This window comes from Microcebus murinus, chromosome 4 (genome assembly GCF_040939455.1).
Source record: "Microcebus murinus isolate Inina chromosome 4, M.murinus_Inina_mat1.0, whole genome shotgun sequence".
Classification (NCBI taxonomy): Eukaryota; Metazoa; Chordata; class Mammalia; order Primates; family Cheirogaleidae; genus Microcebus; species Microcebus murinus.
The window spans coordinates 103,371,772-103,399,087 of NC_134107.1; the positions used below are offsets into that span (position 1 = coordinate 103,371,772).

Consider the following 27,316-nt stretch of genomic DNA (forward strand, 5'->3'; position numbering starts at 1 on the left):
ATTCTATTACAAAAAATTATGCTATTCTCTATTTAGTAAGACAGCAGTGGGAAGAGGGAAATGTGTTCAAAGAACGAAGCTGGTGTTTGTGGTAAATTTGGGGGTTCTGTTGCCTAGAGGTTTGTTCACATGGCATTTGTCCTCATAGACTTTCTCAAGCATTCAGGTCCTCCTGTCCATTTGGATAAAACCAGGGACAACACTTATTTCCATGTCTAAAAGGCCCTAAATAGCTAACTGACTACCCAAAGAGTCCTGTGGGTGGCCAGCGAAACTTGCTAGCAGTTGGAACAGAGATCTGATGTGTAAAATGGCTCCTTTCTCAGAAGTGTCTGATACTAAACCATAGTAAGCATTTTTGACAAATTACAGGGCTATCCATATAGGAACTGAGGATTTTTCCTTTAGTGTCTGATTCAGTAGCCCCTCCCTTCCCTCCTTATTTCCTTCAGGTACTGTCCACATCCTGCAGGGCTCCAGGGGGTTGTGTGTGGACAGGTGCCCATCACAAGAAGGTGAGTCAAGAGTGGTGAGGGTGCATAGCTGAGTAAAGGGGTACCTGAGCCACAGTATCCCTCTTTGTCACTCCCTCAACCAGCAGGAAGCAAAGAGATGGTCCAACTTACCTACAGGAGCAAGCGAGGAAGACTCCAACATTAATAGGAAATTAACATTAATTTCCACTGCCATCCCGGTCTCTGAACAGGGATATGTGGCTGGAATTCACAGCAAGTAACAGGGTCCAGGCAAAGACTGTTTCAGGACTGGCCCTACTCCCAGATACTTGTTGACACACCATGAATAATGGCCATACTACCATGCGGTGTGTTCTTAATGCCTTCTGAGAGGTCCAGCCCAGGCAAGCGTGGTCCTGAGAAGCAGGAACACAGCTTCTCCAGAGGGGCAATGAAAAATGAGCAGTAGTGACCTTTATTCCTTGCTTTCTCACTATCTGGAATGGAAAGACAGAAGTTCCACACTACTGAAGTCTGGACAGCACCTGTGCAGCTCTAGAGATGGTCTCTTCCATTCCTCCGGTGGCGGCCGCCCACTCCCCCCATGTAGCTTCGAGTAACTTCAGCTGCCTTGGCTCGTTGGTATTCCAAGTTTATCCTTCCCTTTGGTCCTTTAGAAATAAGTAGTTATCTTCCTGGGTGTATCAGCTCATTCCTCCAGTTTAGTTTCGACCTCTTGAAAGGGGGTACCTTAACCTGGGGTACCTGGAATTACTGACTCCAGAGCTGGTGCTTTGCACATTCTGGGACAACAGATGCCTTCTGGGATTGCCCAGGCAAACCAAGATAAAGTCACCTGACCCAGATGGATAATAGCCACCTAACCGACTTGTAAGAATTCAATGAACGTACACCTAGGCACAGTGTGGTAAGATTAAGGAGTTGATTAAGTGAGCCGCTGGTAGCAATACTCTTCCTTTGGTGTTTCAACTCTCCGCACCGCACTTAATCTGCTGATCTGTGCCTCCCTTCCTTTGGCCTTTCTTCTTTCCTTTCTTCCTTTACCTCTTGTCCTTGGCTTGTTGCCCTCTTCATTTCTGCCAGACCTATGCCCCTGACTGCCTGGGATTAACAAGAAGGTTTTACAACTCTGCTTACCTTCTTTTCGCTTGTTTCCAGGGCTGCTAGCAGCCAAGCCCATTATTCTGGGTCCTAACCTGTTTGGTGGAGCTGTTGCATCATTTCCCCGACCTTGCTCTTAGGGCCTGGGCACTCCTAGAAGTTAGGGGCAGGGTGGGGTTAGGGCTGAAACCCATTTGCACAGACACATTCTGATTTTATGTTCTATTAACAACTTTATTCTCCAGGCGGATACTTCCTTTTCCACCCCTCTATCGTTCACCCTTGGGTTCACATACAAGGATCTCACAATATCTTCTTATATGTGCAAACATACCCTGAAATCTTAAGGCTAGAGGCACAGAAGTCCCTGCTGGTAGGCCCTCCTGGCCCTTCACTGCCACCTGGCTGCTTGCCTCCAGAAGGGAGAGCAGCAGTGATTGCCACACTGTTCCAGGAGTAGGTGGGAGACCAGGGTCTGTGAAGGGACTAGTATAGTCCTGGCTGGCCCAATACCTGGTCTGGAATCTGAGCACAGCAGGAAGCTCCAGCCCGAGGCTGGGAGGTGTGTTTGGGGCCAAATATTGTCCATCCCTGAAAAACCTCCTGCGTTCCCGGAGGCACCCGCAGTCAGATCGGTGTGATGCAGGGATCACTGAGCGTCAGCTCTAGCCCTCCTGCCCCGGTGTCCCAATCTGTGTCCCGGCCCATGCTTCTCAGGATGGGAAGTGCTGAGGGGACAGCTGTGGGCGGGCGTGAACGTCACATAGAGCAATGTCTGGGGTTGCTACTTTCATTTCCCTGGAGGGTGGTGAGGCAGAAAGTGCAGAGCAGAAAGAGGATCCCCAGAAACAGAGCTTCAGTCTCTGGCCCGGGAGGCGAAGCACAGCACGGAAACTCCGGTGCTAGCGAGCGGGCTGGGGGATGGCCAGCCGGTTTGCGCTGGGCCGGACCCCGAGGGCGGTCAGGTGCAACGGGGCGGGGGCTGCTGACCTCCGGCCGCGGGGCCAGGGCGGGCCGACCGGCGGGGCATTTAAACCCCGCTGACAGCCCGTCCGGGACACGCGCCCAGCGCTGCGCCCGCCTCCGTCGCCTCAGCTTCGGGTACCGGTCGGGCGAGATGCGGTCCTCCCTGGCTCCGGGTGTCTGGTTCTTCCGCTCCTTCTCCCGGGACAGCTGGTGAGCGGGCTGGGGGAGGGAGGCGGCCAGGCAGCAGCGCCCGGCCGGCGGGACGCCGGAGGGCTCGGGACTGGGGCGGCCCCAGCGCCGCTCGAGGCTTTGGCAGGCTCTAGTCGGGCTCCTGCAGCGGCGCCAGCCTGGGAGGCTGACAGCGCGCACTGTCCCCCCGGCGCCCGCCGCGTTCCCCAGCCCGCGGGCCACGGGACACTGCCAAAGACCAGCCCGCCTGCAAGGGTCTCCATCACTTCCCGTTTGCCATCCTCCCCGCCACACACACCCCGGGGAGCCTTCCGAGCACCTCACTTTCATGTCACTGAGCACCTGGGGGACGCGGACTTGGAGGCTGGGGAAGGGAAGCCAGGTGGCAGCGTAAAAAGCTGGCCGTGGGGGTTCATGAGTGTCCTCTTCGGTCTCTGTTAGCCCTTGGGCAGCACCAAGGCCAGAACTCACTGGTCCTGGGAGCTTGCCTTGAGGGGTCCAGGCGCTGAGAGACACCCCGGAAAGGGCGCACCTCTCAGCAGAGCGGCAGCTGCTCCACATCTGGGTGGTCCCCCCAGTGGGGGAGCTGGTGCCAGTTTCCGCCTGGCCACAGAAGGCCACCACAGGGGCTGCCTGGCAGGACGGAGATGTTCTGCTGACTCTGTGTCCCCGAGCCATTCAAATGCTGGAGCCGTCTGCTTGGATTGCATACTTGGTAAATATTGTGTTAGTCGCCATCATTTACAAATTATAAAATTTAACGAGAATAGATTCCTGGCTTCTCTTGAAAAATAGATGATGTAGCAATACCAGGCCTAAATTTCCAAATGAAATTAGTAGGATTGAGGAGTCCTTTTTAGATAGGGCTGGTGTTTTTAGGGTGACCAACTTGTTGGTTGAAACAGGAAGTCTTTTGTCCCCCACCCTTTCAGTCCTGGGCAGAGCAAGACAGTTGGTGATCCTAGGCACTTTCCAACTGGTGACAGTCTTCGTCACTTCCAACCTTCTTCACTAATTTGGATTACTTACCTGGTCTTTTTTGAGTTTGGGACTATTAAAAAATATTTTTCAGAAAAAGATTAAAATCATGACTCTCATAAGGATATAAAAATGAACATGTGTTAAAGATTTTATTTTACTCATAATGAAGGAGCCAGATGTTCTAACTGGTTCAAAGGAGAATCCAAGAAGGGAAATGGGGAGTTATTGCTTAATGGGTGTGGAGTTTCAGTTTGGGAAGATGAAAGCAGTTCTGAAGTGGGATGGTGGTGATGGTTGCACAACAATGTGAATATCCTTAATGCCACTCTTAAAAATGGTTAAATGGTAAAATTTATGTTATATATATATGTATGTATTTTACCACAATTTAAAAAAGAAAATCTAAAGAACATACCCATTTACAGATCAGGAATACTGAGACCAAACTGGTTTTTCCACAGGTTGGGAGGGAAGACTATTGAAACTATCTTCATAGACATATTTTGCATGATTTATCAGTTACCTATTACCTTGAAGAATTGTAAAATAGCTCAAAGTGAATAAAAGGCTAGAATCTGTAAGGGGTAGGGAACCTGTGGCCTTCTGGATCCTCGAGTGCAGCCTTTTGACTAAATCCAAACTTCATAGACCAAATCCCTTTATTAAAAGGATTTGTTCTGTAAAATAAGGGGCCACACTTGGGGATCTGGAGGGCCACAGGTAGCTTGGAGGCTACAGGTTCCCCACGCAGTTTTTTTTTCTATTGTCTTCCCTGTTTTGACTTAAAAAATAGTATCCTAGAAAGATTATTCTTGGTCACAAAATCTAACAGTCATTAGATTTCATCTGATTTATTTATATAGGTATACCAAAAATGTTAATTTACCATATAGGCCTTGTTCAGTTTGCTTTACTGGAAGTTTTCTTAAGGAATCTTAGATTAGATTTTTAAAAGCCTTTAACTATGTATTATCCTGAGATTAGGAAGCCAAGCCAGGAAATTATTTCCACCAGGTTTTACCTTGTGTACCTACAAAATCGGGCAAATTCCTCTCTTCTTAAGGTCTCAAATATCTTAAGGTTTCTGGGCCAGTTAGGGAGTTAACTTAGAGAGCTGGGAACCTAGTAAAGCCAGTTTTCTTGAGAGGGTTCTATTAGTATTGGCTCCATACAGTGAATGTTAGTTCCTGGCTATATCTGATTAAATAGGCATTCTTGTCAAATATGACATTCCAGGCAAGGCCATGGTTGTATAACAAATTTTTCTAATTATGTCTTGATGTAAAAGAAGACAGATTCTCATTAAACCTATGCAAACAACCATGTTGCCATTAAAAGCAAGAAGACTCAATAAGAGTTTCTGAATTCTGAGGAGTTAGGTAGTGGGAATAAGATATTTATAAATATGTCATTTCAGTTTACAAAAGCAGAGTCCACTAAATTGTTATGGCTTAATATAGCCTAAGAAGAAAGAGAAAGGTCTTCCTTATATATCCAGAAAATAGAACACTGTAGCAACAGCAACAATGTTTTAAACATAAAAGACAGTCATCCTTTATCAGTTAATTCAGTCCTATGGGATTAGTTCTGTCCCTCTGAATCTTGGGTTAGCAATCTCAAAAACCCATCTGCTTCTTGACTAAAGAGTTCTGGAATTTCTGAGTCAGTCCACTAGTATGTTCTCAAAGTTATCTAAGTAGTGCCATTCAAAGTCTGTACCTAAAAGTAAGTACTCAGTACGGTGCTGTTCTGAGCAGTTCTTGGCTATTAACAATAAAATCTCTGGCCTGCTGGGTACGGTGGAGCACCTGTAGTCCCCCCTTGGGAGGCTGAGGCAGGAGGATTGCTCGAGCCCAGAAGTTCGGAGCTGTAGTGTGCTATGCTATGATCACACCTGTGAATAACAGCCACTACATTCCAGTCTGGGCAACCTACTGAGACCCCATCTCTAAAAAAATAAAATAAAGTAAAGTAAAATAAAATAAAATAAAATTCTATCCTATAGTTGATTGCAGGGCCTTTAGGAAGCAACAGAGTAAAATAAAAACTATCTGTGGGTGACGGAGACTTAAAAAGCGCTGGTTAACTTATTACTGATAATTTTCAAAAGTGAACAATCTGATGAGAATTCATGATAAGGGTAATGCAACTGACAAGGCAATTTGGTTGCTCCTGTGGTCTACAAATCAAAAAGAAGCCAACCTAAACAAACAAAAATTCTACACAATGTCTAAGAACATAATAAGGCTAATTTCAAAGAAGACAGTGAATGTTACATTAATTTATAAAAATGGATGAACATAATTTTTACAGAGGGAAAAAAAATCTTAAGATATAGCATACAAAAGCCCTGAGACATAATTTACATAATATACTGAGAATATCAACTAAAGAGATTCAGTTAAGTCTGGAATTAGTCCTTGAAAACTGATGGCCTGGAAGATGCTAGATTTAAATTTAAGAAGTTGCAGCCAGCGAGTAACGTTTTAAATCGTAGCTGAAATAACAGCTGGTGACACTACACTGTCGTCAGCAGGTAGGTCACCACCAGGTGCCGATAGATGGAAACATCATGGACAGAGAGGGCACCAGGAACTCTCATGCGGCGTATAGTTTACAATTTCTGAAATGTTTATATAAATAATATTTACCTATATAAATTTAACCTAGAGGAGGGTGAGTATCTCTTCTGATCTGACAATTATTCCGATGCAACTGATCAATATTAGCATATCAAATAAACCTGAATTATTGCCAATACCTCTCTTTTTAAAAGACTAAAGAATACATCTTTGTCATTATCCAGGTCTCTCTTTGTAAAAACAACATGAATAAACTCACCAAAATTGAGCCAATTTTAACACATTTAATTGCTTATTTTCAGAGTTATTATTTGCACATAGTAGAATCAAATTCCCTTTCCACAAATCTTTTACAAATGTATCCAGTAGGTTTTGTCCTTGACTGTCCTCTTTCTCATTTCACCAGTCATTTCACTTAGGATAAAACTCTTTTTTTTCCCCTTAATAAATAAAAACACATTTCACTCTCATGCATACAGTCATATGTCTCTGCCACTGTTGCTCCTAGCAGAGTCTCATTTGTGTATATTAATTATATCCTTTAGCCAAAGTAACTGATATTTCAGAGAAAATGGGAGGTGGGGAGAGCGGATCATTGTAAACAATCTGTCACACACCAGTGTTTTATTAGTGTTACGCAACTTTCTCCAACCACATGTCACTTGCATGCTCCTCAAAGTATGAATTTGGCTACTGTGCCCTCCACTATCTCTGAGATTTAGACAGACCTGTTTTAAAGTCCTTCCACCACTGTGGGCCTTGAATAGTTATCTCCACCCCGCCCCAGTTTCCTCGTCTGTAAAAATCAGGTGGGTTCTTGAGGATAAATGTGACAATATATGTAAACATACTTGACCCCTTGTGGCTGACCGTGGGTACTCAATGGGTGTCCTTTTACTTCCTCCCTGATGAGAATGGGTTTGAATTCCTATCAAACACGAAACGTAGGTCTACTGCAGGTACTTTATTATGCTAAACTCTGAGGCCTGCAAAGACCTTCTGGAACTAAGGATCAAGTAGATAGAGGGTGTGTACACATAAGTCAGCAATTTTAGAAGGCCACGGTCTGTGTATTGAGTGCCAAAGGGTGATGTTTTGTTCGTGCTGTGTCACTCAGAGGACCAGCCAGCGGAATGGAGAGGTCAGCTGCGGTAATGCTGAGGAAAGCTGCTTTGTGGAGCATGTCTGACACATAGTACTGGAGATTACATGTGCCAATTGCTCGGCATGTAGGAAGCATGTAATACACGGTGGCTCTTGTTATTGTTAGTGATCATATTATTACAGAGAGATGTTAACTCAGCTCACCTTTCCTGTGCCAAACAACACACAGGCTGGGGTGGAGGGAAACAGAACAAAGACTTATAGTCCGAAATCTAGAAATGAACTGTCTGTCACATTTTACTGCTTTCACATGTCCCCGAGGAGGGCATTTAAGCAGAAGTGAAGAAGACAGGGTAGGAAGCCGAAGGTGGATTGGCCCAGGTCTTGGACTCCTCATATATAAAATGGGGACATTAGTACCACCTGTGTCATACGAGTGTTGTGAGGTGTCAGTGAGGCACAGTGTGTAAAGTACTTAGATCAGCACCAGCCTCATAGGGAACATTAATTATTGACTGTTATCTATGCTTTTCCTACTACTTTGTGCCAGGCATTGTTTATTTGTAATTCTTGTAGAAGTGCAAGGTGAATGTTGGCTTCCCCACTGAACGTACGGAGATAATGAAGCACAGGGACGTTATGTAAGCCTGTCCGGTGTCACATTGCTAGCATTTGAATCCAGGTTAGGCTGACTGGGAAGCCCGTGGTCTTTCCGCGTCTTCCTGATAATAGCATGGTATGGGGAAAAGATCGCATGGCCATTTGGCCTTGGACAAATCACTTAGTCTCCCTAAGGCTCAATTTCCTTATCTGTAAATTGGAAGTAATGATGTACTTATATCACAGTGTGTAGTGAAATTAAATGAGAAACTGCTTAAAGCACTTGGCCAGGCGCTGGCCTACGTAGCACTTGCTAGGTGCTTATCAGGGTATGCGGAGGGAGAGAGTCTGCCCTCTTAGGAGGAGAAGGTGATCTTTGACTTGGACCTGGAGGGATTCTGCGCAGAGGTCACAGAGCCAGCAAAGGCACGGGGTGAAGACATAGCCTGTCTCCCGTCTCCAGACTGGAAAGGTGGCGCTCCGGCCGACAGGAGCGTGGGGCGCTGCAGGAGCAGTCCCTGGAGTTGAGGCTGGAGTCAGGTGTGTGGAGGCCGAGGAGTTTCCGCCGGGAAGGTGTTATTGCTCCTTCTCCTGTCAGATCCCCTCTGTCGGGATGAGAATGAATAGCTTTTCCATGGCGTTCCAGAGCCACAGGGCACCTGCAGGTTCCCCAGCTCTGGGCCGCGCAGGTGCCTGCCTTCCGCGCCAGTGTCTGCGTGGGCGTGCCCGGGGGCAGCTGGCAGCAGGGAAGATGACTGTGGCAGATACTTCTGGGGCTGGGCCCGTTTCCCAGGGGCATGTGAGGTGGACAGCTCAGGACGTGGAGAAGAGAAGCGTGTGGGAGGAGGGACCAGGTGATGAGGCAGCTGGATGAGCAGGAATGGCTGGCGGTGGATTGGGCAGGCAGGAAGAGCGGGACTGTGAACTCCCACGTTGGCGCTGTTTTCCCCACACCCTGATCTGCCCTTGCGAGCTGGGAAAGGCCAGGGCTGAGCTGCAGCTGGGACAGATGGATGCGCCTGTGGAGTTAGCTAAGGGCTTACACTGCCACACCCTGGCGTCCACCCATGGGAACGTGTGGGAGAAGTACCTTCAAATGCTCCCTTAGAGGAGACGTGCTGGGTGGCAGTATCTTCACATCCACCTATCTCATTTAATCCTGGCGACAAGCCCCTGCAGCAGGAGCGTACTGTCTTGCTGAAAAGATGATCAGACTGAGGCTTCAGAAGTTAAACAACTTGCCCAAGGTCACAGTCAGAGGCAGGAGCAGAAATTAAGACTCAGCCTCTTTTGGTCTGACATCCTTTCCATGTCCCGCCATGGCCCCCGTCAGCTCAGGGGCCTGATGCTGGCCGTGCGGCTTTCTCTGATTTCCCTGTGAAGAGGTGCCGGGTGAGGGCAGGGGCTGCTCTGGAAAGGAAGAGCGGGCGCGGGGGGAGAGCTGGGGCCCGGCCCCCATGGCGGGCGGAGCGCGTGCCTGTGGTGTGGCGGTCCCTTCCCCCACGCCCTCGTGACTGCCAGCTTCTCCCCCAGCCGCTCTCTGCTTCCTCTTCCACCCTGCTGTTTCCTCTTTCCCTCCTTACGGAGCCTGGCCGGTACCTCACTGGCTTTGAGTGGGGCTGTCTGACTCAGGCCCCAGGGACCGGTCTAGAAGGTAGTGAGCATTTTGAAATCGTCTGTATGGTCGGCCAAGGCCTTACTTCTCCCAGTTAAGCAGTAGCAACTGAGTGCCAAGGTCAGAGCTGACCAGTCCCAAAGTATCAACAGAAATGAGGAAGGACCCAGGGGCAGAGTCCCTGAAGGCCAGCACTCCGCCTTCTCTGACTGCAGGGTTGGTGTGGATACCGCCAGGGCGCAGGGCGGTGGTGTCACCGCTCGCTTTCGGCCTCTGGCTCAAGCCTGGTCCCCTGAATCTTTCCTGCTCCGGGAAGGAGGGTGTCAGGTGAGGAGAGCTGTGAGGAAGCACTCTTGCCCCCGGGCAGGGCCACAGCTCTGCCATCGCCAACACACTTCCACCCGTGCTGTTTACACAACCTTTCTTCAGAAGAGAGGCCCACTTCATACCCGCCAGCCACCTCTTCCACACCCGCCAGCTCTCACACTCTTCCTCAGTGACCCCAGCGGCTTAAACAGAAGGTCGCGCTGAGCTGAGGGCGGTAGGAGCATTCAGGCTGCCCCCACTCCGCTTTCTTCTCAAAGCAAAGCAACCTGTACTGTCTTTGCCTCTTTCCTGAAAAAGATCACCAGATCATCACCCTAGCCACCAATCTCTTCTGAGTCCTGAGTTCCTTGTGGCCACTAGCCAATGGCTCCCTTCCCCAGGAAGGATCTTGGGGCCAAGCCCTGCGTCCCAGCTGGAGGAAGGGCAACGGGAGATGGCTCCCCGGGCTGGCTCTCGCCCTGGAGACCTTCGTGCCTGCCGTTCTCAGCGCCCTCCTGGACCGGCCTTCCCCTCAGGTGCACTGAAGGCCTGGCTCAGGGTTCTGGCCTGTGGACCTGTTCCTGGCTGGCCTCTCCCCACAGGATACCTCCCGTGGCAATGGAGGACTTGGCAGGGACAGGGCGGGGCAGGGGGGGACTGTCACCATCGGCCTAGCCTGGTACTTAGCACGCTCAGCCCTCTATCCTTTTCAGATCTGCCCAGTCTCAGACCAGGCAAATCCAAGAACAGGCCACCAAGCCCATTTCCTCAGGGCAAGTGCCAAGGTCACCTGCAGCCACAGCCAGCCTGGACTATGGGGTGACAAGGTAGCCACCAGGGAAAGGGGGCCTGTTTGTACCATCTCCTAAGGTCAGTGTCCCTCAGCTATGTTGTTTCTTCTTGGTTTTCTGTTGTTGTAGTGGTGGTGGCAGGTCCTTTGGGGTTTTTGTTTGTTTGTTTGTCTTTATTCTGTTGCCGCTTTGGGACGCTGTTCCTTGTTCCTACTCCAGAAGAATTTCTAGTGCAAAGTTTTAACAAGGTCGATAAAGCTAGTGTTGAGCTCCTTCAAAAGAATAAGTTGGACTGTCAGCCGTAGTTAAAAGACAGTCCACCTCTGTCTGACTCGGTCATTCAGTAACCAGTATGGGGTGGGAGCAGGTGGGACTCTAAGAAGTGCCACTTTTGCTAACAAAGACTTAGAGGGTCACGGGGCAGCCAGCCCCACCTGGAATGGTGTGGGGGCCTTGCCCAGCATGGCCTTTGGTCCTTGGCCTGCTGGCTGCCATCCCTTCCCTCATAGCCACCCCAGGGCTAGCTAGGCAAGGCCAAACTGTATGTATTTTGTCCCCGTCTCCTCTTCTGGACCCCTCGATTCATGAGGAAGGGCTTGTGAGAAGAGAAGTGAAACTGATGGGTTCTACACACCAGAGGAACATGTCAGCCGCCCTTGTGTGAGTTAGTGTCACTTGGCAGCCTGGCCTCGGCCTAGCTAGACCTTAATCGGACCCATATACCCAGGCCCTTTGAATTATGGCCCCTTGGCCTTTTGCTCAGAACACCTGCCAAAGTGGATGGGAAGAACACCAGGCAAAGAGGAGGAGGCCAGGCTCCAAGTGCTCTGTGCTCAGGTTGTGGAATGACTAGGAGCTTGTCCTGCCATTTCTGTGGAGTCCAGGCAGGAAGTCCCAGTGCGAAGCCTCGTATCACACAGTTGAGGACCTCCTGCCCCCAGGAATCATGCCTTTCCTGCTATCTTGGGTGTCAGAGTTAAGAGGGAAGTCAGACCAGTCTGGGGAGGAGGGCAGGGCTGGAATCCTGGGATCTAGCAGGGCTACCAGTGTGGACACCTGCCGGTCTCCCTGTCTCTCCTGAGGGAGCACTGTGGGGAGGCCCCAGCAGCCATCCCCCCACCCCAGAGACACTCAAACCCATCCCAGGCAAGGGGAGGGCTCTAGGGGTCTTCATTTTCATCTAGACCCCCGTATGCACAGTAGGGAGGTAGGCAGGAGAGGGCCATACTGGTATCCAAATCTCTACCTTCCAGGTGAATCTACCTGGAACTCCCAACACCCAGAGGGGCTTGGTGCCAGACTCCGACCCCATTCTGCACCCCTAACACAGCAGCATGGACCACCTCTTCTTCCTCATCTAAAAATCGGAAACATACTGGCTGTCAGTTTTAAGTGCCCACTGGATGTTGGGAACAACTGAAGACCTGTTACATACATCATCTCATTAACCTGTCAGTAGTTCTATGAGAAAGGTAATAAGCTCTCTGCTTTTCAGATAACCAAATGGATTTAAGGAATGAAACCACCTTTTGCGTGATTCCTGAGTCCTTGCTCTTTTCTCTTATAGACATCGGCTCCTAGAAATACACCACGCAGGGTCCTCTGGGTGCTGCCACGTGCCGGGGAGTGGCGGGCAGGATGGAAAAGGCACAGGGAGCTGGCCCTTCTTCAGCGAGGAAACTGTGTGGGGCTTCCTGCCAAAGTCCACAGGGGAGAGCCCTGGGTCTTTACCTGGATGGTGTCGGACGCCCCCTGGCCTAGGAAATCCCAGCCCTCTCACTAGCTTCCCATCACCCTCGAGAGGTAGCCTGCACTCCACAGCTCGGTACCCAGCGCCCTGCGTGGCCTGGCCCGACACCACTGCTTCCATGCTCGGCTCTACCCCACCATCAAATATCTTGGACAGCACAGAGTTCCAAAGACAAGTAGTGTTATTTCAAGCCTCCATGCTTGTGCACATGCTGTTTCCTCTCCCGGGCACACCCTCCCTGCCCTGGCCCTCATTGGCCTGGCCACCTCCTGCTTGTTTGTTTTTTTTTGAGACAGAGTCTCACTCTGTTGCCCGGGCTAGAGTGTCATGCCATCAGCCTAGCTCACAGCAACCTCCAACCAACTCCTGGGCTCAAGCCATTCTTCTGCCTCAGCCTCCTGAGTAGCTGGGACTACAGGAATGTGCCACCACGTCTGGCTAAGTTTTTCTATATATTTTTAGTTGGCCAATTAATTTCTTTCTATTTTTAGTAGAAACGGGGGCTCGCTCTTGCTCAGGCTGGTTTTGAACTCCTGACCTTGAGCGATCCTCCCGCCTCGGCCTCCCAGAGTGCTAGGATTACAGGCGTGAGCCACTGCACCCGGCCCCTCCTGCTTGTTTTTGAAGAGGCAGCTGAAGCCTCACCTCCTGGAATCCTTTCCTGATGCTGCTGTCATCTGGCTGGGCTGACTGTCCCTCTTCTGTGCTCCCATGTCACCCAGGAATGCTGTCGTCTATGGCACCGTCACACCAGTTCTGTCTCTTTCCCCGACCCCTGTGCTCGAAGGGGTTGAGACCCTCTGTGATTTCTCTTGCTATTGCTGGATCCGTAGCATGGAGCCCGGCACAGGATGGGCACAGGGTGGATAGGAGAGCAGTCTTGTTTCTGCCAAAGAGAACCAGGATGTTAGAAACAGGCATGAGTTTGTCGCACTCTGGTACAGCATCTCCTACAAGGGTTGAGGGCCAGGACTCCAGACGAAAGGGACAGGAGGGGAAGAACACTTGGACCACAGGAAGGAGACAGGCAGGGGAGGGGGACTGAGGCCTTGGGTTGAAGCAGCATGGTGGCCGGTGGAAGGAGAAAGGGTGCTGGCAGCCACACTGTTCCTTTGGGCCCCCATTGTCACTGACCAGCCCTGGGAGGGCTCAGCATATCTTCTGAGGCACATCCTGGCTTCCCAGTCAGCACTGGGGGCCCAGATCTGGCAAGGGCCTCACTGCCAGGCCTGTCATGGGAGACCACTCACAGCCAGGTGCCCCAGTGGGGCCTCAAGGCCATGGCAATCTCTCAGACCCAGAGAGGGTCTGATTTGTCACCATGCTCAATGGACAAACATCTTGGCAAGGGCCCCAGCACACCCGTGTGGTCAGCCAAGGTAGGCTCAGCTGAGCTGGGGGTCTTAAAGGTGGCACATCCAGGGACCCAGGGACTAGAGCATACTATAGTGTCCACTTGTCTAGTGAGATAGATGGGGTTGATGCTGTCATCCATGTGCAACCAATGAGGAAACCAGAGGCAAAAAAGGCTTAGGAACTTGCATGGGGTTACACAGGAAATTAGCAACAAGCATCACTCAAGGCTGCTGTTGCCTAGACCGGGCAGTGCGCCCGGCCGACTCCAGGAGGGCATTAGCTGTGGGCTACAGTTTCCTTCCATCTATTGCTCTTTGCAGAAGGCCAGCTGGACACCCTTTCCAAATTATCTCAGAGGACTTCTCCCAGAGGTTAGAAGTCCCTGAACAAGGAGTCATGAGCCATATGGCAAGTGGTAGAACCCATAAGACATTGCTGCCACCAAGCTTGCTGATGTCAGTTACCATCCCTAGGGACCTCTGTGATCCTGCCCATGCACCTTCAGAAACTGGCAGCCAGAGAAGCTGCCTGCAGTCCAGACTATGTAGTTGGAATCTCATGCTTGATGGGATGGAAAGGCACTGATAATTATTTAGCAAAGTAATGGAGAGGGCAAGTGCGGTTTCATTCTCTTAAGATGAACTATGGGGGTCCCAGAAAAGAAGCTCAGTCTGGGGATGGCATGAGAAGGGGCCTGGTAGCCCTACTCAAATTCAGGCTTCGCTGAAATACCCCTTTGTTCCACAAGTGGTAGCCTGCGTTGCTTCATGGCCGTTTGGGGAAGTGAGTCTGGGGTTCAGAGGCAGACTCTTTGGGAGGGCAGAGTGAGCACCCGGTGTCCTGCCTCAGGCTCATGGAGCCAGGGATGGAAGGGCTGCAGTACCCTCCCACCCCTCTCCACGAGATCGGTAATGGTTCTGGGTCTTCCCTGACGCCTGGCCCTTCCTCCTGGGCAGGGGCCCATTCTGAGGTCTATTTTCCATGTGTTTCCTGGCCCCTGCCTGCTGACTGGGCTCAGCTGATGCCCTGCTGGGCACGCAGACAGTGAGTGACTCAGGAGGCTCAGGGGCCTTCTGCAGGCCTCAGGAGTGGGGAGGGCTGGCGCCGCGGAAACTGTGAGTGGAGCCTGTCCGGACTGCTCTTTCCACCCCAGACCTGTGCGTGGGATGAGGCATGGGGCACACGCGACATGTGAGCCACACATGGAAAGAATGGGCTTTCTGTCCAGTGGAACGGACGCAGTGGGGCTGGGAGGAGGACTTGGCTCTGTCACCAGCTGTCCCGCTGCTGACTCCCTCCAGCTATGGTCTGGGCTGAAGCAGGCCCTGTGTCTGCTGTGCTCTAAGCTTAAGAGGAGTGTCGGCCTCGCCTTATCATTTATTTATTTTGAAGACAGAATCTCACTCTTGTTGCCCTGGCTTGGGTGCCGTGGTGTCAGCCTAGCTCACAGCAACCTCAAACTCCTGGGCTCAAGAGATCCTCTTGCCTCAGCCTCCGGAGTAGTTGGGACTACAGGCATGTGCCGCCATGCCCAGCTAGTTTTTTCTATATATTTTTAGCTGTCAAATTAATTTCTTTCTATTTTCAGTAGAGACAGGGTCTCACTCTTGCTCAGGCTGGTCTCGAACTCCTGAGCTCAAACGATCCACCCGCCTCAGCCTCCCAGAGTGCTAGGATTACAGGCGTGGGCCACCGCGCCTGGCTGACCTTGCTTTAAAGACAGACCCTTCTCCTGCTTCTCCTGCCTCCCACCCCCATCTTTTCTGACACTTTAAAAATTACTCCAACTCCTCCCCCACCTCTGCCCCCCCCCACACACAGAGGCACCCCTACCTCAGCGATGCCAAAGAAAGGTCGAGGCGCTGGCAGGTGGGCAGGGCAGCAGGAGGGGCTGAGTGCTGAGCCGGCTCTGTCAGAGGACCCAGGCACTAGGACAGGTCACTGGGGAGGCAGGTCACCCTGAGCACCCTGGCCTCTGGCATCTGTTCCTGGCCTCCCCTTGGCCTCTGCCCCGAAGAACTTGTGTCTGGAAGGGGAGCCTGACGGGAAAAGCTTGGTGGTGCTGAGGCCCTGGGGCTGCCAGATGGTGGGTGGATGCTGGCCCCCAGCCTGCAGCCAGCCGACCTGCAGCCAGCCCTGACGCCCGTCTCTGCCTGCAGGTTCCGAGGCTTCATCCTGCTGCTAACCTTCCTCATCTATACCTGTTACCACATGTCCAGGAAGCCCATCAGTGTGGTCAAGGTGAGGCTGGGCCAGCTGGCGAGGAAGGGTGTAGCAGATGCCAGGCCTCCGATAGAAGGGCCAGAGCTCAGTCTGTAACCATCCCCATTCCCTTACCACGGTGGCCAGACTGCTCCCTTGCCTTGGCAGGTGCCCACTTTCAGCGGCCCTTGCCCAGAAGTGTTTCCTGGGAGCTCCTTTGGAGTTTATTCACCGAGACGGCTGTGTGGGTGGGTGTGGATGGAGTAGGAGAGCAGGGACCCTCGTGGGTCTGATGTGGCCACTTTGCCCTATAGTCAGCTCCTGCAGGAGCTGCCAGCAGGGGGCAGCGTGGAATCTGGAGGGAGGCAGCAGCCCTGGTGTGGTTGGGATGGGCGGTTGCCTGCTCCCCTTTGGAGCAAGTGGGCTCTGGGGCAATGCCGTGACACCTGACCTGCGTGTCCCATTGCCTCTCCAGAGCCGGCTGCACCAGAACTGCTCGGAGCTGATTAGACCTAACAATGATACCTACAGTCTCAATGACACCACGTGGTGCAGCTGGGCCCCATTTGGTAAGAACAGGGCAGGTTGCCCTTCCCAAATCCCCATCCCCTCCTCCTCAAGAAGGGCTTATCCCGAGCCAGAGGGCACTTCCTGCAGCTTTCTGTCTCTCCCATCTGCTTTCAGACAAAGACGACTACAAGGAGTTACTGGGGGCCGTGGACAACGCCTTCCTGGTGGCCTATGCCATTGGCATGTTCATCAGGTAATGACAGGCCCAGCCTGTGACCATGCAGATAGGACAGCTCAGAGCTGCTGCCTCCCCTTGACAAAGCTGGGGCAGCCGGGTGGAAGTAAGCCCCTCGGGGGAGTGACGGCTCGTCTAGGTGCATGTGAGACCGAGATTTCTGCACACACAGTTTGCCCACAGCCATCCCCCCCTCACCGCGGTCGCCAAGGCCGCCCTTCACCTGCTAGGGTCCCGCTGTCAGTAGTTCTTTTTCCTGGAAGGGTTTTCCTGGAAGCTCCTCTTGAGTTTATTCACCCAGATAGCAGTGTTGGCAGGTGGGGACCGGGATCCTTGAAGGATGACCCTGGATGCAGAGATGGCTGGGACAATCCCCGTCCTGGGCTGTGGCGACACTGGGCAGCAAGCATGGGCTTCCCACAGAAGCGCAGTGTCGTTGCCAGGAATCCGCGATGACTAAAGCAGGGTGCCGCCTTCAGAGAGCTCAAGGCTGGTGGGGGTGACCGATACATCAGCAGCTAGTGACAAAACTGTGTGATGGCTCTGCGACAGAGGTGGCCATCAGGTGCTCTGGGAGCTCAGACGCAGTCATGTAGCCCAAGCTGGGGCGAATGGAGGGGTTAGGGAAGGTTTCTTAGATGAGATGATACGTGAACTGGGAAGGTTAGGTGGGTTTCCGGTGGAGAAGGTGGCCCAGGCAGAAGGGCCAGTATGAGAAAGCAGGAACCGTGAATGGCGTGAGCCAGGGGAGGAACTGCTAACAGGCTTAGGAAAAATTTGAGGAAGGTCTTAGCAGGCCTGAAGGTCATTTGCAGAGGGCCTGGGAGCCACGCGCGGAAGGGCTTTCCTCGGGGAGTCCTGTTCAGACTGGCGTTTCAGAGCGAGCGAGCTGAGAGGGCCGTGAGGCGGACTGGAGAGAGGGGGAGGCTGGTCACGCCACGGGGCAGGTGTGAGGAGAGCTTGTGTTACGGCAGCAGTATGGACACGCAAAAGGACCAACATCCCGGAGAACTAGTTAGGAGGTAGCGTGGGTGGCCTTGGAGACTGACTGTGAGGGGTGGAAAGACAGACGAGAGACTGAGGGAGCAGCCTGGCGTGGCCTGAGTGGCCAAGGGGCAGCTTTCCCTCAGATGAGGGGTGCAGGGCTGGGTGGCAGGAGAAGGAAGAGGAGTTCAGTGTTCAAGTGTTGAGTTTCAAATGCTTTGGGGGCTTCGAGGAAAGGTGTCCAGAAGGCGTCTGGATATGACCCTGAAACTCTGGGAGACAGATCACGTCTGGAGATCAGTGGTTGGGGCTGTTCAGCATATGGGTGGCAGCTTGGGTGGCAGCTGGGCCCATAAAAGTGACAGAAGAGACTGCTCTGAGTGGCAGGGGTGGCAGGGAGTGCCACCCAAGCGGGAGGAAAATGAGCAACACCCACATCGCAGAGCATGGCCGGCAGTGCCAGGGCAAGCGCGGGAGTCTGGCTGGTGGGGCACTGAGGCCACCCGGACGAGTGGCGCAGGGAGGTCATAGTGTGGCAGGGAGGAACAGGGCAGTAGAGCGCCAGGGAGTGGACAGGGAGGGGGCTGACCACAAATCCACCTCTCCTCACCAGTGGGATGTTCGGGGAGCGGCTCCCCCTCCGCTACTACCTCTCAGCAGGAATGCTGCTCAGTGGCCTCTTCACCTCGCTCTTTGGCTTGGGATATTTCTGGAACATCCATATGCTCTGGTACTTTGTGCTCATGCAGGTATGAGTCTCTGTCTCACACTCAGGCCTGTTTTTGTCTCAGAAAGGACCCTGGAGACCCCTGGTCCCTCCCCGGCACTCCCAGGCCACAGAGGGCTGGGGCTGGACTCCTGTCCCCTGCCCAGCACTGCTCTATCACACTGCGCTGGGGCCTGCCTCCCAGTCTCACGTGCCTTCATTCACTCGTCACTTCCCCTGCACTTGGGGCTGGCCTCTGCCTGAACAGCCTTGAGCTGGAGGAAAAGCCAGCTGGTGGCGTTGGGTGTGTGTGGACGTGCGCATGGGGCATGGGCAGGGTGGGCAGTGCGGGGCGTGGGGCCCCTCAGCTTTGCTGTTGAAGCCCCTCGACCCAGAGCGGCGGGGCGTGGGGCCAGCAGCGCGGCCCGGGCCCATTCCCACTGTCCTGCTCCCTGCAGATCTGCAATGGACTCGTCCAGACCACAGGCTGGCCCTCCGTGGTGGCCTGTGTCGGCAACTGGTTCGGCAAGGGAAAGTGAGTTTGTGCCCGAGGAGGAGGAGTGGGAAGGATGCAGAGGGCTGGGGTCCCCAGGCGGCCACTCGTGGCCTCTAATGTAATTTCAGGGGGAAAGAGGAGCACACTGCCTCCGTGTCGCTGCCGTTCACGCACTGAGATCCGGGCAGCGCTCCGGCAGCTAGAGAGCGGTGCTGACTTTCCCGCTGGCGAGGCTTTGACCCATAGAACAGGCAGCTTTAGTTATATTTTTTTCTCATAGTAGATGCATTTCCATTTTGAATGAAGACAAAAGCCTACAAAACTTTTTTTCTTGAACTGGTTTGTGTGCAGAATAAGTTGCTTTAGGGCAGGGTTCCCATGCCCGGCACCGTTGCCCTCCTGGGCTGTCAGAGCCTGGCTCGGGCTGTCCTAGGCATTGCAGGGGGTCTAGTAGCATCTGTGGCATCTGCCCACTGGATGCCAGGAGCACACCCTGAGTTGTGACCGTCTCCAGCCATTACCAGATGTCCCCCTGGGGCAGAATCATCCCCTAGTGAGGACACTGCCTCAGAGCGAGACCACGGGGCCCGCCCTCGGTGCTCGCCCAGGGAGCTGGGCATGGGGTGCGGGCCCCATCCACCAAGGGCCTCCCCTCCTCGCTGGCTGTGGTCCTGGAGCCATGTGGGAGCTGTGGGCAGCCCTCCTTTCGAGCTAGGCCAGGGCAGCTGCTGAGAACAGGGCGCCTCATTTTTTACTTTTCCTGCTCTCCTGCCTGCCCTCCCCTGCAGGCGAGGCCTCATCATGGGCGTGTGGAACTCCCACACGTCCGTGGGCAACATCCTGGGCTCCCTGATCGCTGGTGTCTGGGTGAACGACGACTGGGGCCTGTCGTTCATCGTGCCTGGCATCGTTACTGCTGCCGTAGGCGTCCTCACCTTCCTCTTCCTCATCGAATGTGAGTGAGCCTCCAAGTGCTCTGTTTTGGGGAGGAGGCAGCTGGGTCCCCTGGAAAGCTTGCCGGCCACAGAGTGGGAGGACCAGCTGTGTGACTTTGGACAAACCACCTCTCAGAGCCTCCGTTTTCTTTTTTGTAAAATAACAATAGTCGTATGCACTTCATAAGATTTCTGCAGGGTTAAGTGAGACACTGTGGTTTAAGCGCCTGGCCCATGATGGGCAGGCAAGCAGTGGTTGAATCTGAGACGTGTGAAAGGGGAAGGCGGAGTTCTGGAACATTCCTGTAGTAACCATCTCTTGCATTTGGTGCAGACAGGTGTCACCATCTCTTTCCCTGACAGCTTTGTCAGCCAGGCCAGGCATTATAGCCACTCTAGCTAGGAGCACTGAAGTCCCAGAGACACAGGTGACACCGCTGGCTGTTAGGAGAGCCAGGCCCAGACACCTGGTCTCCTGAGCCCCATTCCTGCTCCCTCCTGCAGGGACCTACACTGGCCACCTTAGGGGTAGAGGGTGGGGCTGGCTCCCAGGACAGTTCAGACCAGTGCAAGGTGAGGGCCTGGCCTGTTGGGAAGCTTCTTAGAAGGTTTCTTTTTCCAGACCCGGAAGATGTGGACTGCACCCCTCCTCAGCACCATGTGAGTGTGAACCCTCCCGGTCCCATCCCTGCCCTCCCACTCCAGAGGGCTGGACCCAGACAGGACTGGGGAGCTGCTGCAGGGAGCCCTGGTCCCCAGGGATTTCAGACCCGATGTCAGGCCTTGGGTTGGTCCCGCACGATCTGATGGGCCTGGCAGGTCAGTCGGGCCAGGAGAGAGACATGTGCCTCCTCCAGCCTGGGCTGCCCCTCCGGCCGGTGGAAGGGGTACAAGGACATGCCCAGCAAGGGTTCCTCTCCTCTGCTCAGGGTGGGCCGGGCGAGGACCAGGACAACCCTGAGGACCCTGGGAAGAGCCCCTACTCTAACAGGGAGAGTAGCCTTGAGTCTGCAACCAGATGCTCCAGGGAGTCATGTGAGGAGCCTGCCGCCATCAGCTTCCTCGGGGCACTCCGGATCCCGGTGAGAAATGTGTGGAAAGGAGGGGAGAGGGGTGCTTTCCAGACTTTTCTGTTGGATATCAGGAGATGGGGTGCTTGGGGGATCTACGGTTTCCAGAATTTCTTTACAGGAGATGTGTGAGGTGGGTGGCTTGCTCAGGGAGACTTGTCTAGAAACAACACTGAGCAGCAGCCACAGGGCTTTCGTTGAGGTTGGGTGTGTATCTGAGGCTGATTGCCGTGGCAGGTGGGGAAAAGTACTGGGTGGTGCCAAGCCAGCCCTTGGGAATGCCACAGGCCCAGGATCTCTTGGGCCCCTTCCCATCATGCCCTCTGTCCTGCTCCCCAGGGCGTGATCGAGTTCTCTTTGTGTCTGCTCTTTGCCAAGCTGGTCAGTTACACCTTCCTCTACTGGCTCCCACTCTACATCTTCAATGTGGGTGAGTGCATGGAGAAGGGGTCTTAAGGAGGCCAAGGCCGTCTCTGGTAGAAGAGGAAGCTCGTTGTGTCATGGTGACACAGGAGATGACAGTATATAGGCAGGATTACCCTGTACACGGCCCCCTAGATCCTGACTCCAGCCACCTTCCTCCCTTGGAACCTAGCTGGAGCTTAGCTGGAGCAGGAACACAAAGCTCTGCCAAGGAGCAGCCCGCCCCACCCTCCCCTCCCCCCAGGAGCCTCCCAGCTCCAGCAGGGCCGGGACCTCTCACCCAGCTGCCGCCCTGCCCACAGCCCTGAGGGGGACACCACCACCTTGCGGCACACAGTACTTGCTCTGAACGGCATACTGCAGGAATTAGTCACAGCTAGGTCTTAAGCTGTAGCTCCCCTGCAGCTGTACCTGTGGGCCTCTCTCTGGGACAGTGGAAAGCTAGGGCGGTGGACATTTGACTCTTTGTGCTGTGGCCTTGATGCTGACTTCAGAGTATGAAGCAATCTTGAAGGTGGGGCTACAATTCAAGCTTCTAGACATTGCTTTTTCTAAACCATAGCCAAGGCCTATGACCCAAGGTCCCCATTTTCCTGCAAGTTTTCTTCCTGGCTCTGTTTGTGAGCACAGGTAGATGTGAGCAGCTTGTAGTCCACCTGCTGCTAGTGGGGCTGGGCCGGGGGTTCATGGAGGGCTGCTGTGCTCCAGGGAAAAGGTCGCAGGGGCAGGGGGGCGGGGCAGGGTTCTCAGATCCAGGTCCCAGGGCTCTCAGGGGAGGGGCTGCTCTAAGTGGTCAAGGTCATCCTGCTGGGGGCCAGAAGAGCATCCGTCCTAAACTGCTGCACACTCACTCTGGGACCCTGACCGGTCCTCGGCTCCTTCCTCAGAAAAGGAGGCTCTGGGCTGGGGTCAGTGCTCTGCAGGGATTCTGCTGGTGGTGGCACTCCAGGATGTCTGCCCTGAGCCGCCAGGTTTGACCACGTCTCTGTGTGTTCCACAGCTCACTTTAGTGCCAAGGAGGCTGGGGACCTATCTACGCTCTTCGATGTTGGTGGCATCATAGGTGAGGCCCTGCCCTACTTTGCCAGTAGGCTGCCTTCCCCTCTTCTCTCGTGGGGAGCAGAAAGAAGGGACAGGCCCATTGGGCTGTGACCTGGACAGGTGGCACTAGGGACAAAAAAGGCTCCTGGGTTTATTCTCAGTTCTGTTCCTGCCTGGCTGGGTTGGCCTAAGAAAGATGGCCCTTGTGTTTGGTCTTCCTGTAGTGACAGGTGCTGGGGAGGGCTGCAGAGGAGGCACCACCTTCCCGGAGTCAGCCCTGCTCCCATTCTGGTTCATTTGCTTGGTGCTGCCGCTCAGCTGGGCCTCCCCTCTCTACTGTCTCTGCTGGTTCTTAATGCCAGGCCAGCGCTGGGCAGGGTGACGGGGCAGAGCTGGGTAGCAGGTGACGGGACGGCGAGGTCCTCTGTGGGTGGCAGTGTGTGAGGGGGTGTGTGTTCCAGGCGGCATCATGGCGGGGCTCATCTCTGACCACACCAACGGCAGGGCCACCACTTGCTGCATCATGCTGATCTTGGCTGCCCCCATGGTGCGTATAACTCAAGGGCAAAGTGCACGAGCACGAGAGCAGGGACCGTGCGGCCTCTGCCCTGTGTGCACATGCGTGGTTTACACACATGCTGTCTCTGTGCACACGTCGGGGGAGGAGAAGCCAGGCTCAGCAGAGGGGCAGGCACCTGGAAAGACATCCAGACTGAGGGTTTGGGAAAGGGATTAGTGACTGGCTGACATTGACGGAGACCAGCTGCTAAACTTCTCGAACAAGGAAAGGAGAGGAGATTGAGGGTAGATATGAGAGAAGACTGTTTGGGGAAAGGGAAACAACAGATGACCAGGTTTTAGCACTTCTATCCCTGGATTAAGACCAGAGAAGTCTGGCTGTTCAAGGGAAAAAGAATAAGATGACCTGCGGAGCTCTGGGGCAGGGCGGGTTGTACGACCTCGGCCTCCCGTCTGGCAGGGGCGGGCCTGGTGACTGTGCCTCGCCTGCTCCTCTCTCAGATGTTCCTGTACAACTACATTGGCCAGAACGGGGTCACCAGCTCCATAGGTGAGGAGGACGTCGCAAGTGCTGCCAGTCCCCGGGAAAGGCAACGCCTTGGGGGCCCCCTGAGGGGCATGGGTGGAGGGACTTCGGGGGTGGGGGGCCTGGGGTGCTCCTGCCTGGGGGCTGGGGCGTGGCGGCCCCTCCTCTCTAAGGGCGTCTCTGCTCACGCCCAGTGATGCTGATCGTCTGCGGGGCGCTGGTCAACGGCCCTTACGCGCTCATCACCACTGCGGTCTCCGCTGACCTGGTAAGCTGGGCTGAGGGCTGGGTCAAGGCCACTGTCTCTGCATCCATTTCCCTCTCTGGTTCGCTGGCTCGGGGCTGCTGCCCAGCTGGGCCCCTCTCCACTGTCTCTCCCCAGGGCACTCACAAGAGCCTGCAGGGCAACGCCAAGGCCCTGTCCACCGTCACGGCCATCATCGATGGCACTGGTTCCATAGGTATGTGACGAGCTCTTGGCCCCTCACAGCTGAGCCTTGTCCAGGGCAGACCCCCGCTACACTTCACCGCCCGCAGGTGGGCAGGACAGGTGAGGGAGCCCCTCCTCACGACGCTGTTCTGCGCAGGCGCGGCTCTGGGGCCTCTGCTGGCCGGGCTCATCTCCCCCACAGGCTGGAACAACGTGTTCTACATGCTCATCTCTGCCGACATCCTGGCCTGCTTGGTGAGAGTTCTGGGGGTACACTGATGGGTACTGCGGGATGCTCTGTGCCCCCAGGCTGGAGGTCCAAAGCATTGGCCACTGGGGGTTCCGGGACAATGAGAACAGCTGCACTTCACCGCCCATGGGTGACCCCTGCCCAGTGACAGCCCGCTGGTCCCCTGACACTGGGAACCAAGTGCTCAGTGCTAATGGTGCCCTCCCTTCCCTCTGCGCCCTGGGCTCCCTGCAGTTCCTCTGCCGGTTGGTGTACAAAGAGATCCTGGCCTGGAAGTCATCCCTGACCAGAGACAGAGGGTGAGTCCTCCAGCGAGCTGAAGCTGCCCCTCTGCCAACCTCAGTTCTTGTGGGGATCAGTGCTCAGTCTCTCCATACCCAGTCTGAGGCTTGCCCAGCCCAGACCTGGGGAGCGCTGAGCCCACCCCTGGCTGTGCCGTGTGAACCCCCGCCGCGCTCCAGCCCCACTAACCTGTCTCTGTTGTCCCCATGTGTCTCCATAGCTCTAATGTGGCCCTAACCCACGCGCGATAGTATTTTCCTCAAGTCTCATGACTCTTGTGAGTATTTGCTTCAGGTCTGTGACTGATGTGCTGTCAGAACAGGGTCTGCGTGCAAATCCTCTCTCCTGTGTGGTATTTTCCAACTTTCTCTGTTTTCCTGGAAGCCAGTTCTAAAGACTCTCAACCCAAGCAAAGCATGGTGCTTGGCAAGTGTTTCCCAAGGGGTCTGAGATGCCGCAGAGGTTGGCAGCCTCTTCCCCTGGGGAGAGTTTTAGGGAACAGAAGAGGCAGAGATGGGGAAATTGTTTTCCCTGGGAACTCAGACTGAGCACCAGGTGCTTCCTGAAGTTCAGAACCCAAGGCCATCTGGCCCTTCTGCCTGGGGTATGCAGAAACGAGCAACTACCAATCAAAGCCTCTAAAGGAAAATTCAAATCAGGTGCCGGTGGCTGGCCTGCTGTGCTTTCTGCCTGGTGTCTGGTGGTGGCCGGTGTGGAGGTGGCACAAATAGGTTGTGGCTGGAAGCATTGGCTGGCCAGAGGCTGAGGCTACCTGCTGGTGCTGGTGGTCTAGTGGCCAGGTGACCCTCTCCCTTGGCCGTGCTGAGCAGGAGCCTCTTGCCAATGAGGAGCTGGCGGGAGCCGTGCACCTGGGCTGGATGGTGAATGTGAGAAGGCACCTGGGGTCATGGTAACCAGCTATTTGTCGGGAAGCACTTGCCCTTGTGGAGGACACCAGCCCCAGCGAAAATGGAGAGCAGAAAGACACCCTGGAAGCAGGAAGCATTCCAGCCCCTGTCCTGCTGTGCCCTGGAGTTCTCAGGCAGATGCAGAGCTACTTCCCCTGGGGCCAGGCCTGAGGGGAGGCAGGAAGGGGAAGAAAAGCAGCAGAAGGGAAAAGAAGAAATATTTAATGAGCAACTACTCTGTGCCTGGAATTTTGTCCAGCTTTAGATATCTTAGCTTACTTCTCAGTAATCTCTCAATTAGAGGTGAGAGAATGGAACTCAGGGAATATGCCCAAGGCCTCAGCTCATCCCAGCACAGCCTGACACCGAACTGGGCCTTAGGGTAGTTTGTTTTTCTCTGTACCACCACCGTTCCACGCTGGTCCCTCAGTGGAAAGGCCTGTTTCAGGGGCATCAGTCATTTGAGCAGACAGAGCACTGGGCTTGGAATCCAAAATCCCTGGACAGTTTTGCCTCCTCTGCTCACTCCCCTATAGGATCTTGGGCCTACCACCCAGATTTTCTGAATGAATGGGAGTGCTTGTCCCTAAATACCTGGCAGGGCTGATCAGAGGCTGAGACAAGATGGGGTATGCGATGCTGCTTTGTAAAGCTGTCAAATGCAGCATAATTGTTGTATGGTTGTAAATATCATTCCAGCTGGCCATACTCTGCCTGAGAGGGGAAAGGGAGCTCTAATTATAGACAGCAGACATGAAAGGCAATTATTAAGGGACCCTAGGAACCTGCCTTTCCTCTCCCCACTGGGCAAGAGCTTATTAAGTTGTGTCTCACTTTCTCTTCCATTACCTCTCTCCTCTTCATGCAGGTACAAAGAAATATGAAGCTCCAACTGGAAGAAAAGCATGGAGGGTCCCGGCTGGGTCTCCAACATGCTCCCCATGGGCAAGACAATGGAAACTTCCACAGATGGGGGAGACAAAGCCAGCCCAGCCCAGCCATAGGACTGCTAAGGGTACAGGAGATTGTCCATGGGAGGGGAACTGCCAAGCAGGAGGAAATGGAAGATTCAAGAGCCTGAGCTCTAGAAGCTATAAGCAGAAAGGATGGGGATCAGAGCTGAGTGCTGTCTCCATATCGATAAGGGAAGGTTATGCTCAGACTCTCACTTGTTTAGATTCCGAGACAGAAGGCTCTAATAGGGCCATGGCTTGGAAAATGTCTTTCTCTCCTTCTCATGTTAAATTTTAATCTCTGTAATCAGCCTGTACCTATAAGTAGGCATCTCACTCCATTTCAAAAGTGCTCAGCCTATCTTTTTTCCCTTTGTGCATGAATTTTAGTCTTTTCCTTCTCTGTATTTCCCTAAGTTGGACCCTCCTCTACCCTCCATTTGATCCTGTTGAGAACTCCATCACCCACCCTGCTCCAACATCATCGTTCTTCTTCCCGGGCCAGGACTAGGCTGAGGCAAGGGGGCTGCCTTGGCACAGAACAAAAGCAGCATTCACTCTTGGGCCCGTGCCGCCCTTGACTAACTCTGGTCCCAGCCCCTGATGTCCTCAGAGGAAAAGGACATCAGGGCCAGTGCTGTGGGGCGAATAGAAAGAGGGGCTGGGCATGGCTAAGAATAGCAGTGTGTGTATTAAGTGTTTTGAGGATGAAATGCCAGTGGTTACTGACTGCCAGCTGTATGCCAGCTCTACTCTAGGAATGAAGTAGACAATGGACACAAAAAGGACTTATGCCTTGGCATCAGGGTGACAAGACCAGAAGGAAATGAGCGCACTGCCTGGTTCATTCAAGCAGCTTCTGCCTGTGCAGTTGCTCAGCACCACATGCAGCTCCCTTTTCTACCCAGTGTTCCTGACACGCATCCTTCTTCCACCCCAAATCCCCAAATCCTGCCCGGCTGACTCTTGGCATCTCCATCTGACCCTAAAGCTGTCCATCGGCACCAATACAGATTGCCTTTTACCAGA

General features: G+C 53.7%; 1 protein-coding gene across 3 annotated transcripts; it reads left to right on the forward strand.

The window, feature by feature from the left end:
- Window positions 1-2,380: 2,380 nt before the first annotated feature.
- On the forward strand, window positions 2,381-27,316 carry SLC37A2 (solute carrier family 37 member 2). Of its 3 annotated transcripts, XM_012752506.3 has the most exons (19): window positions 11,801-12,183; window positions 12,279-12,514; window positions 15,977-16,058; window positions 16,495-16,588; window positions 16,704-16,782; window positions 18,362-18,497; window positions 18,913-18,989; window positions 19,739-19,905; window positions 20,508-20,545; window positions 20,815-20,967; window positions 21,295-21,385; window positions 22,379-22,441; window positions 22,881-22,966; window positions 23,440-23,488; window positions 23,659-23,732; window positions 23,847-23,925; window positions 24,052-24,149; window positions 24,379-24,443; window positions 26,203-27,316. In XM_012752506.3, the coding sequence occupies exons 3-19, from the start codon at window positions 16,029-16,031 to the stop codon at window positions 26,216-26,218; spliced, it is 1,395 nt and encodes a 464-aa protein (XP_012607960.1). In that variant the 5' UTR covers window positions 11,801-12,183; window positions 12,279-12,514; window positions 15,977-16,028; the 3' UTR covers window positions 26,219-27,316. The 3 variants fall into 3 exon arrangements, with proteins under 3 accessions (XP_012607958.1, XP_012607961.1, XP_012607960.1); XM_012752504.3 differs by lacking the exons at window positions 11,801-12,183; window positions 12,279-12,514 and adding an exon at window positions 2,381-2,753; XM_012752507.3 differs by lacking the exons at window positions 11,801-12,183; window positions 12,279-12,514 and adding an exon at window positions 2,819-3,447.

Bases quoted from the DNA above. Each gene is read 5' to 3' on its own strand.
- SLC37A2 (XM_012752504.3), top strand. From the start codon at position 2,695: ATGCGGTCCTCCCTGGCTCCGGGTGTCTGGTTCTTCCGCTCCTTCTCC. The intron at 18,990-19,738 runs GTGAGTTTGTGC...CCTCCCCTGCAG, and splicing joins AACTGGTTCGGCAAGGGAAA to GCGAGGCCTCATCATGGGCG. The intron at 23,926-24,051 runs GTATGTGACGAG...TGTTCTGCGCAG, and splicing joins CGATGGCACTGGTTCCATAG to GCGCGGCTCTGGGGCCTCTG.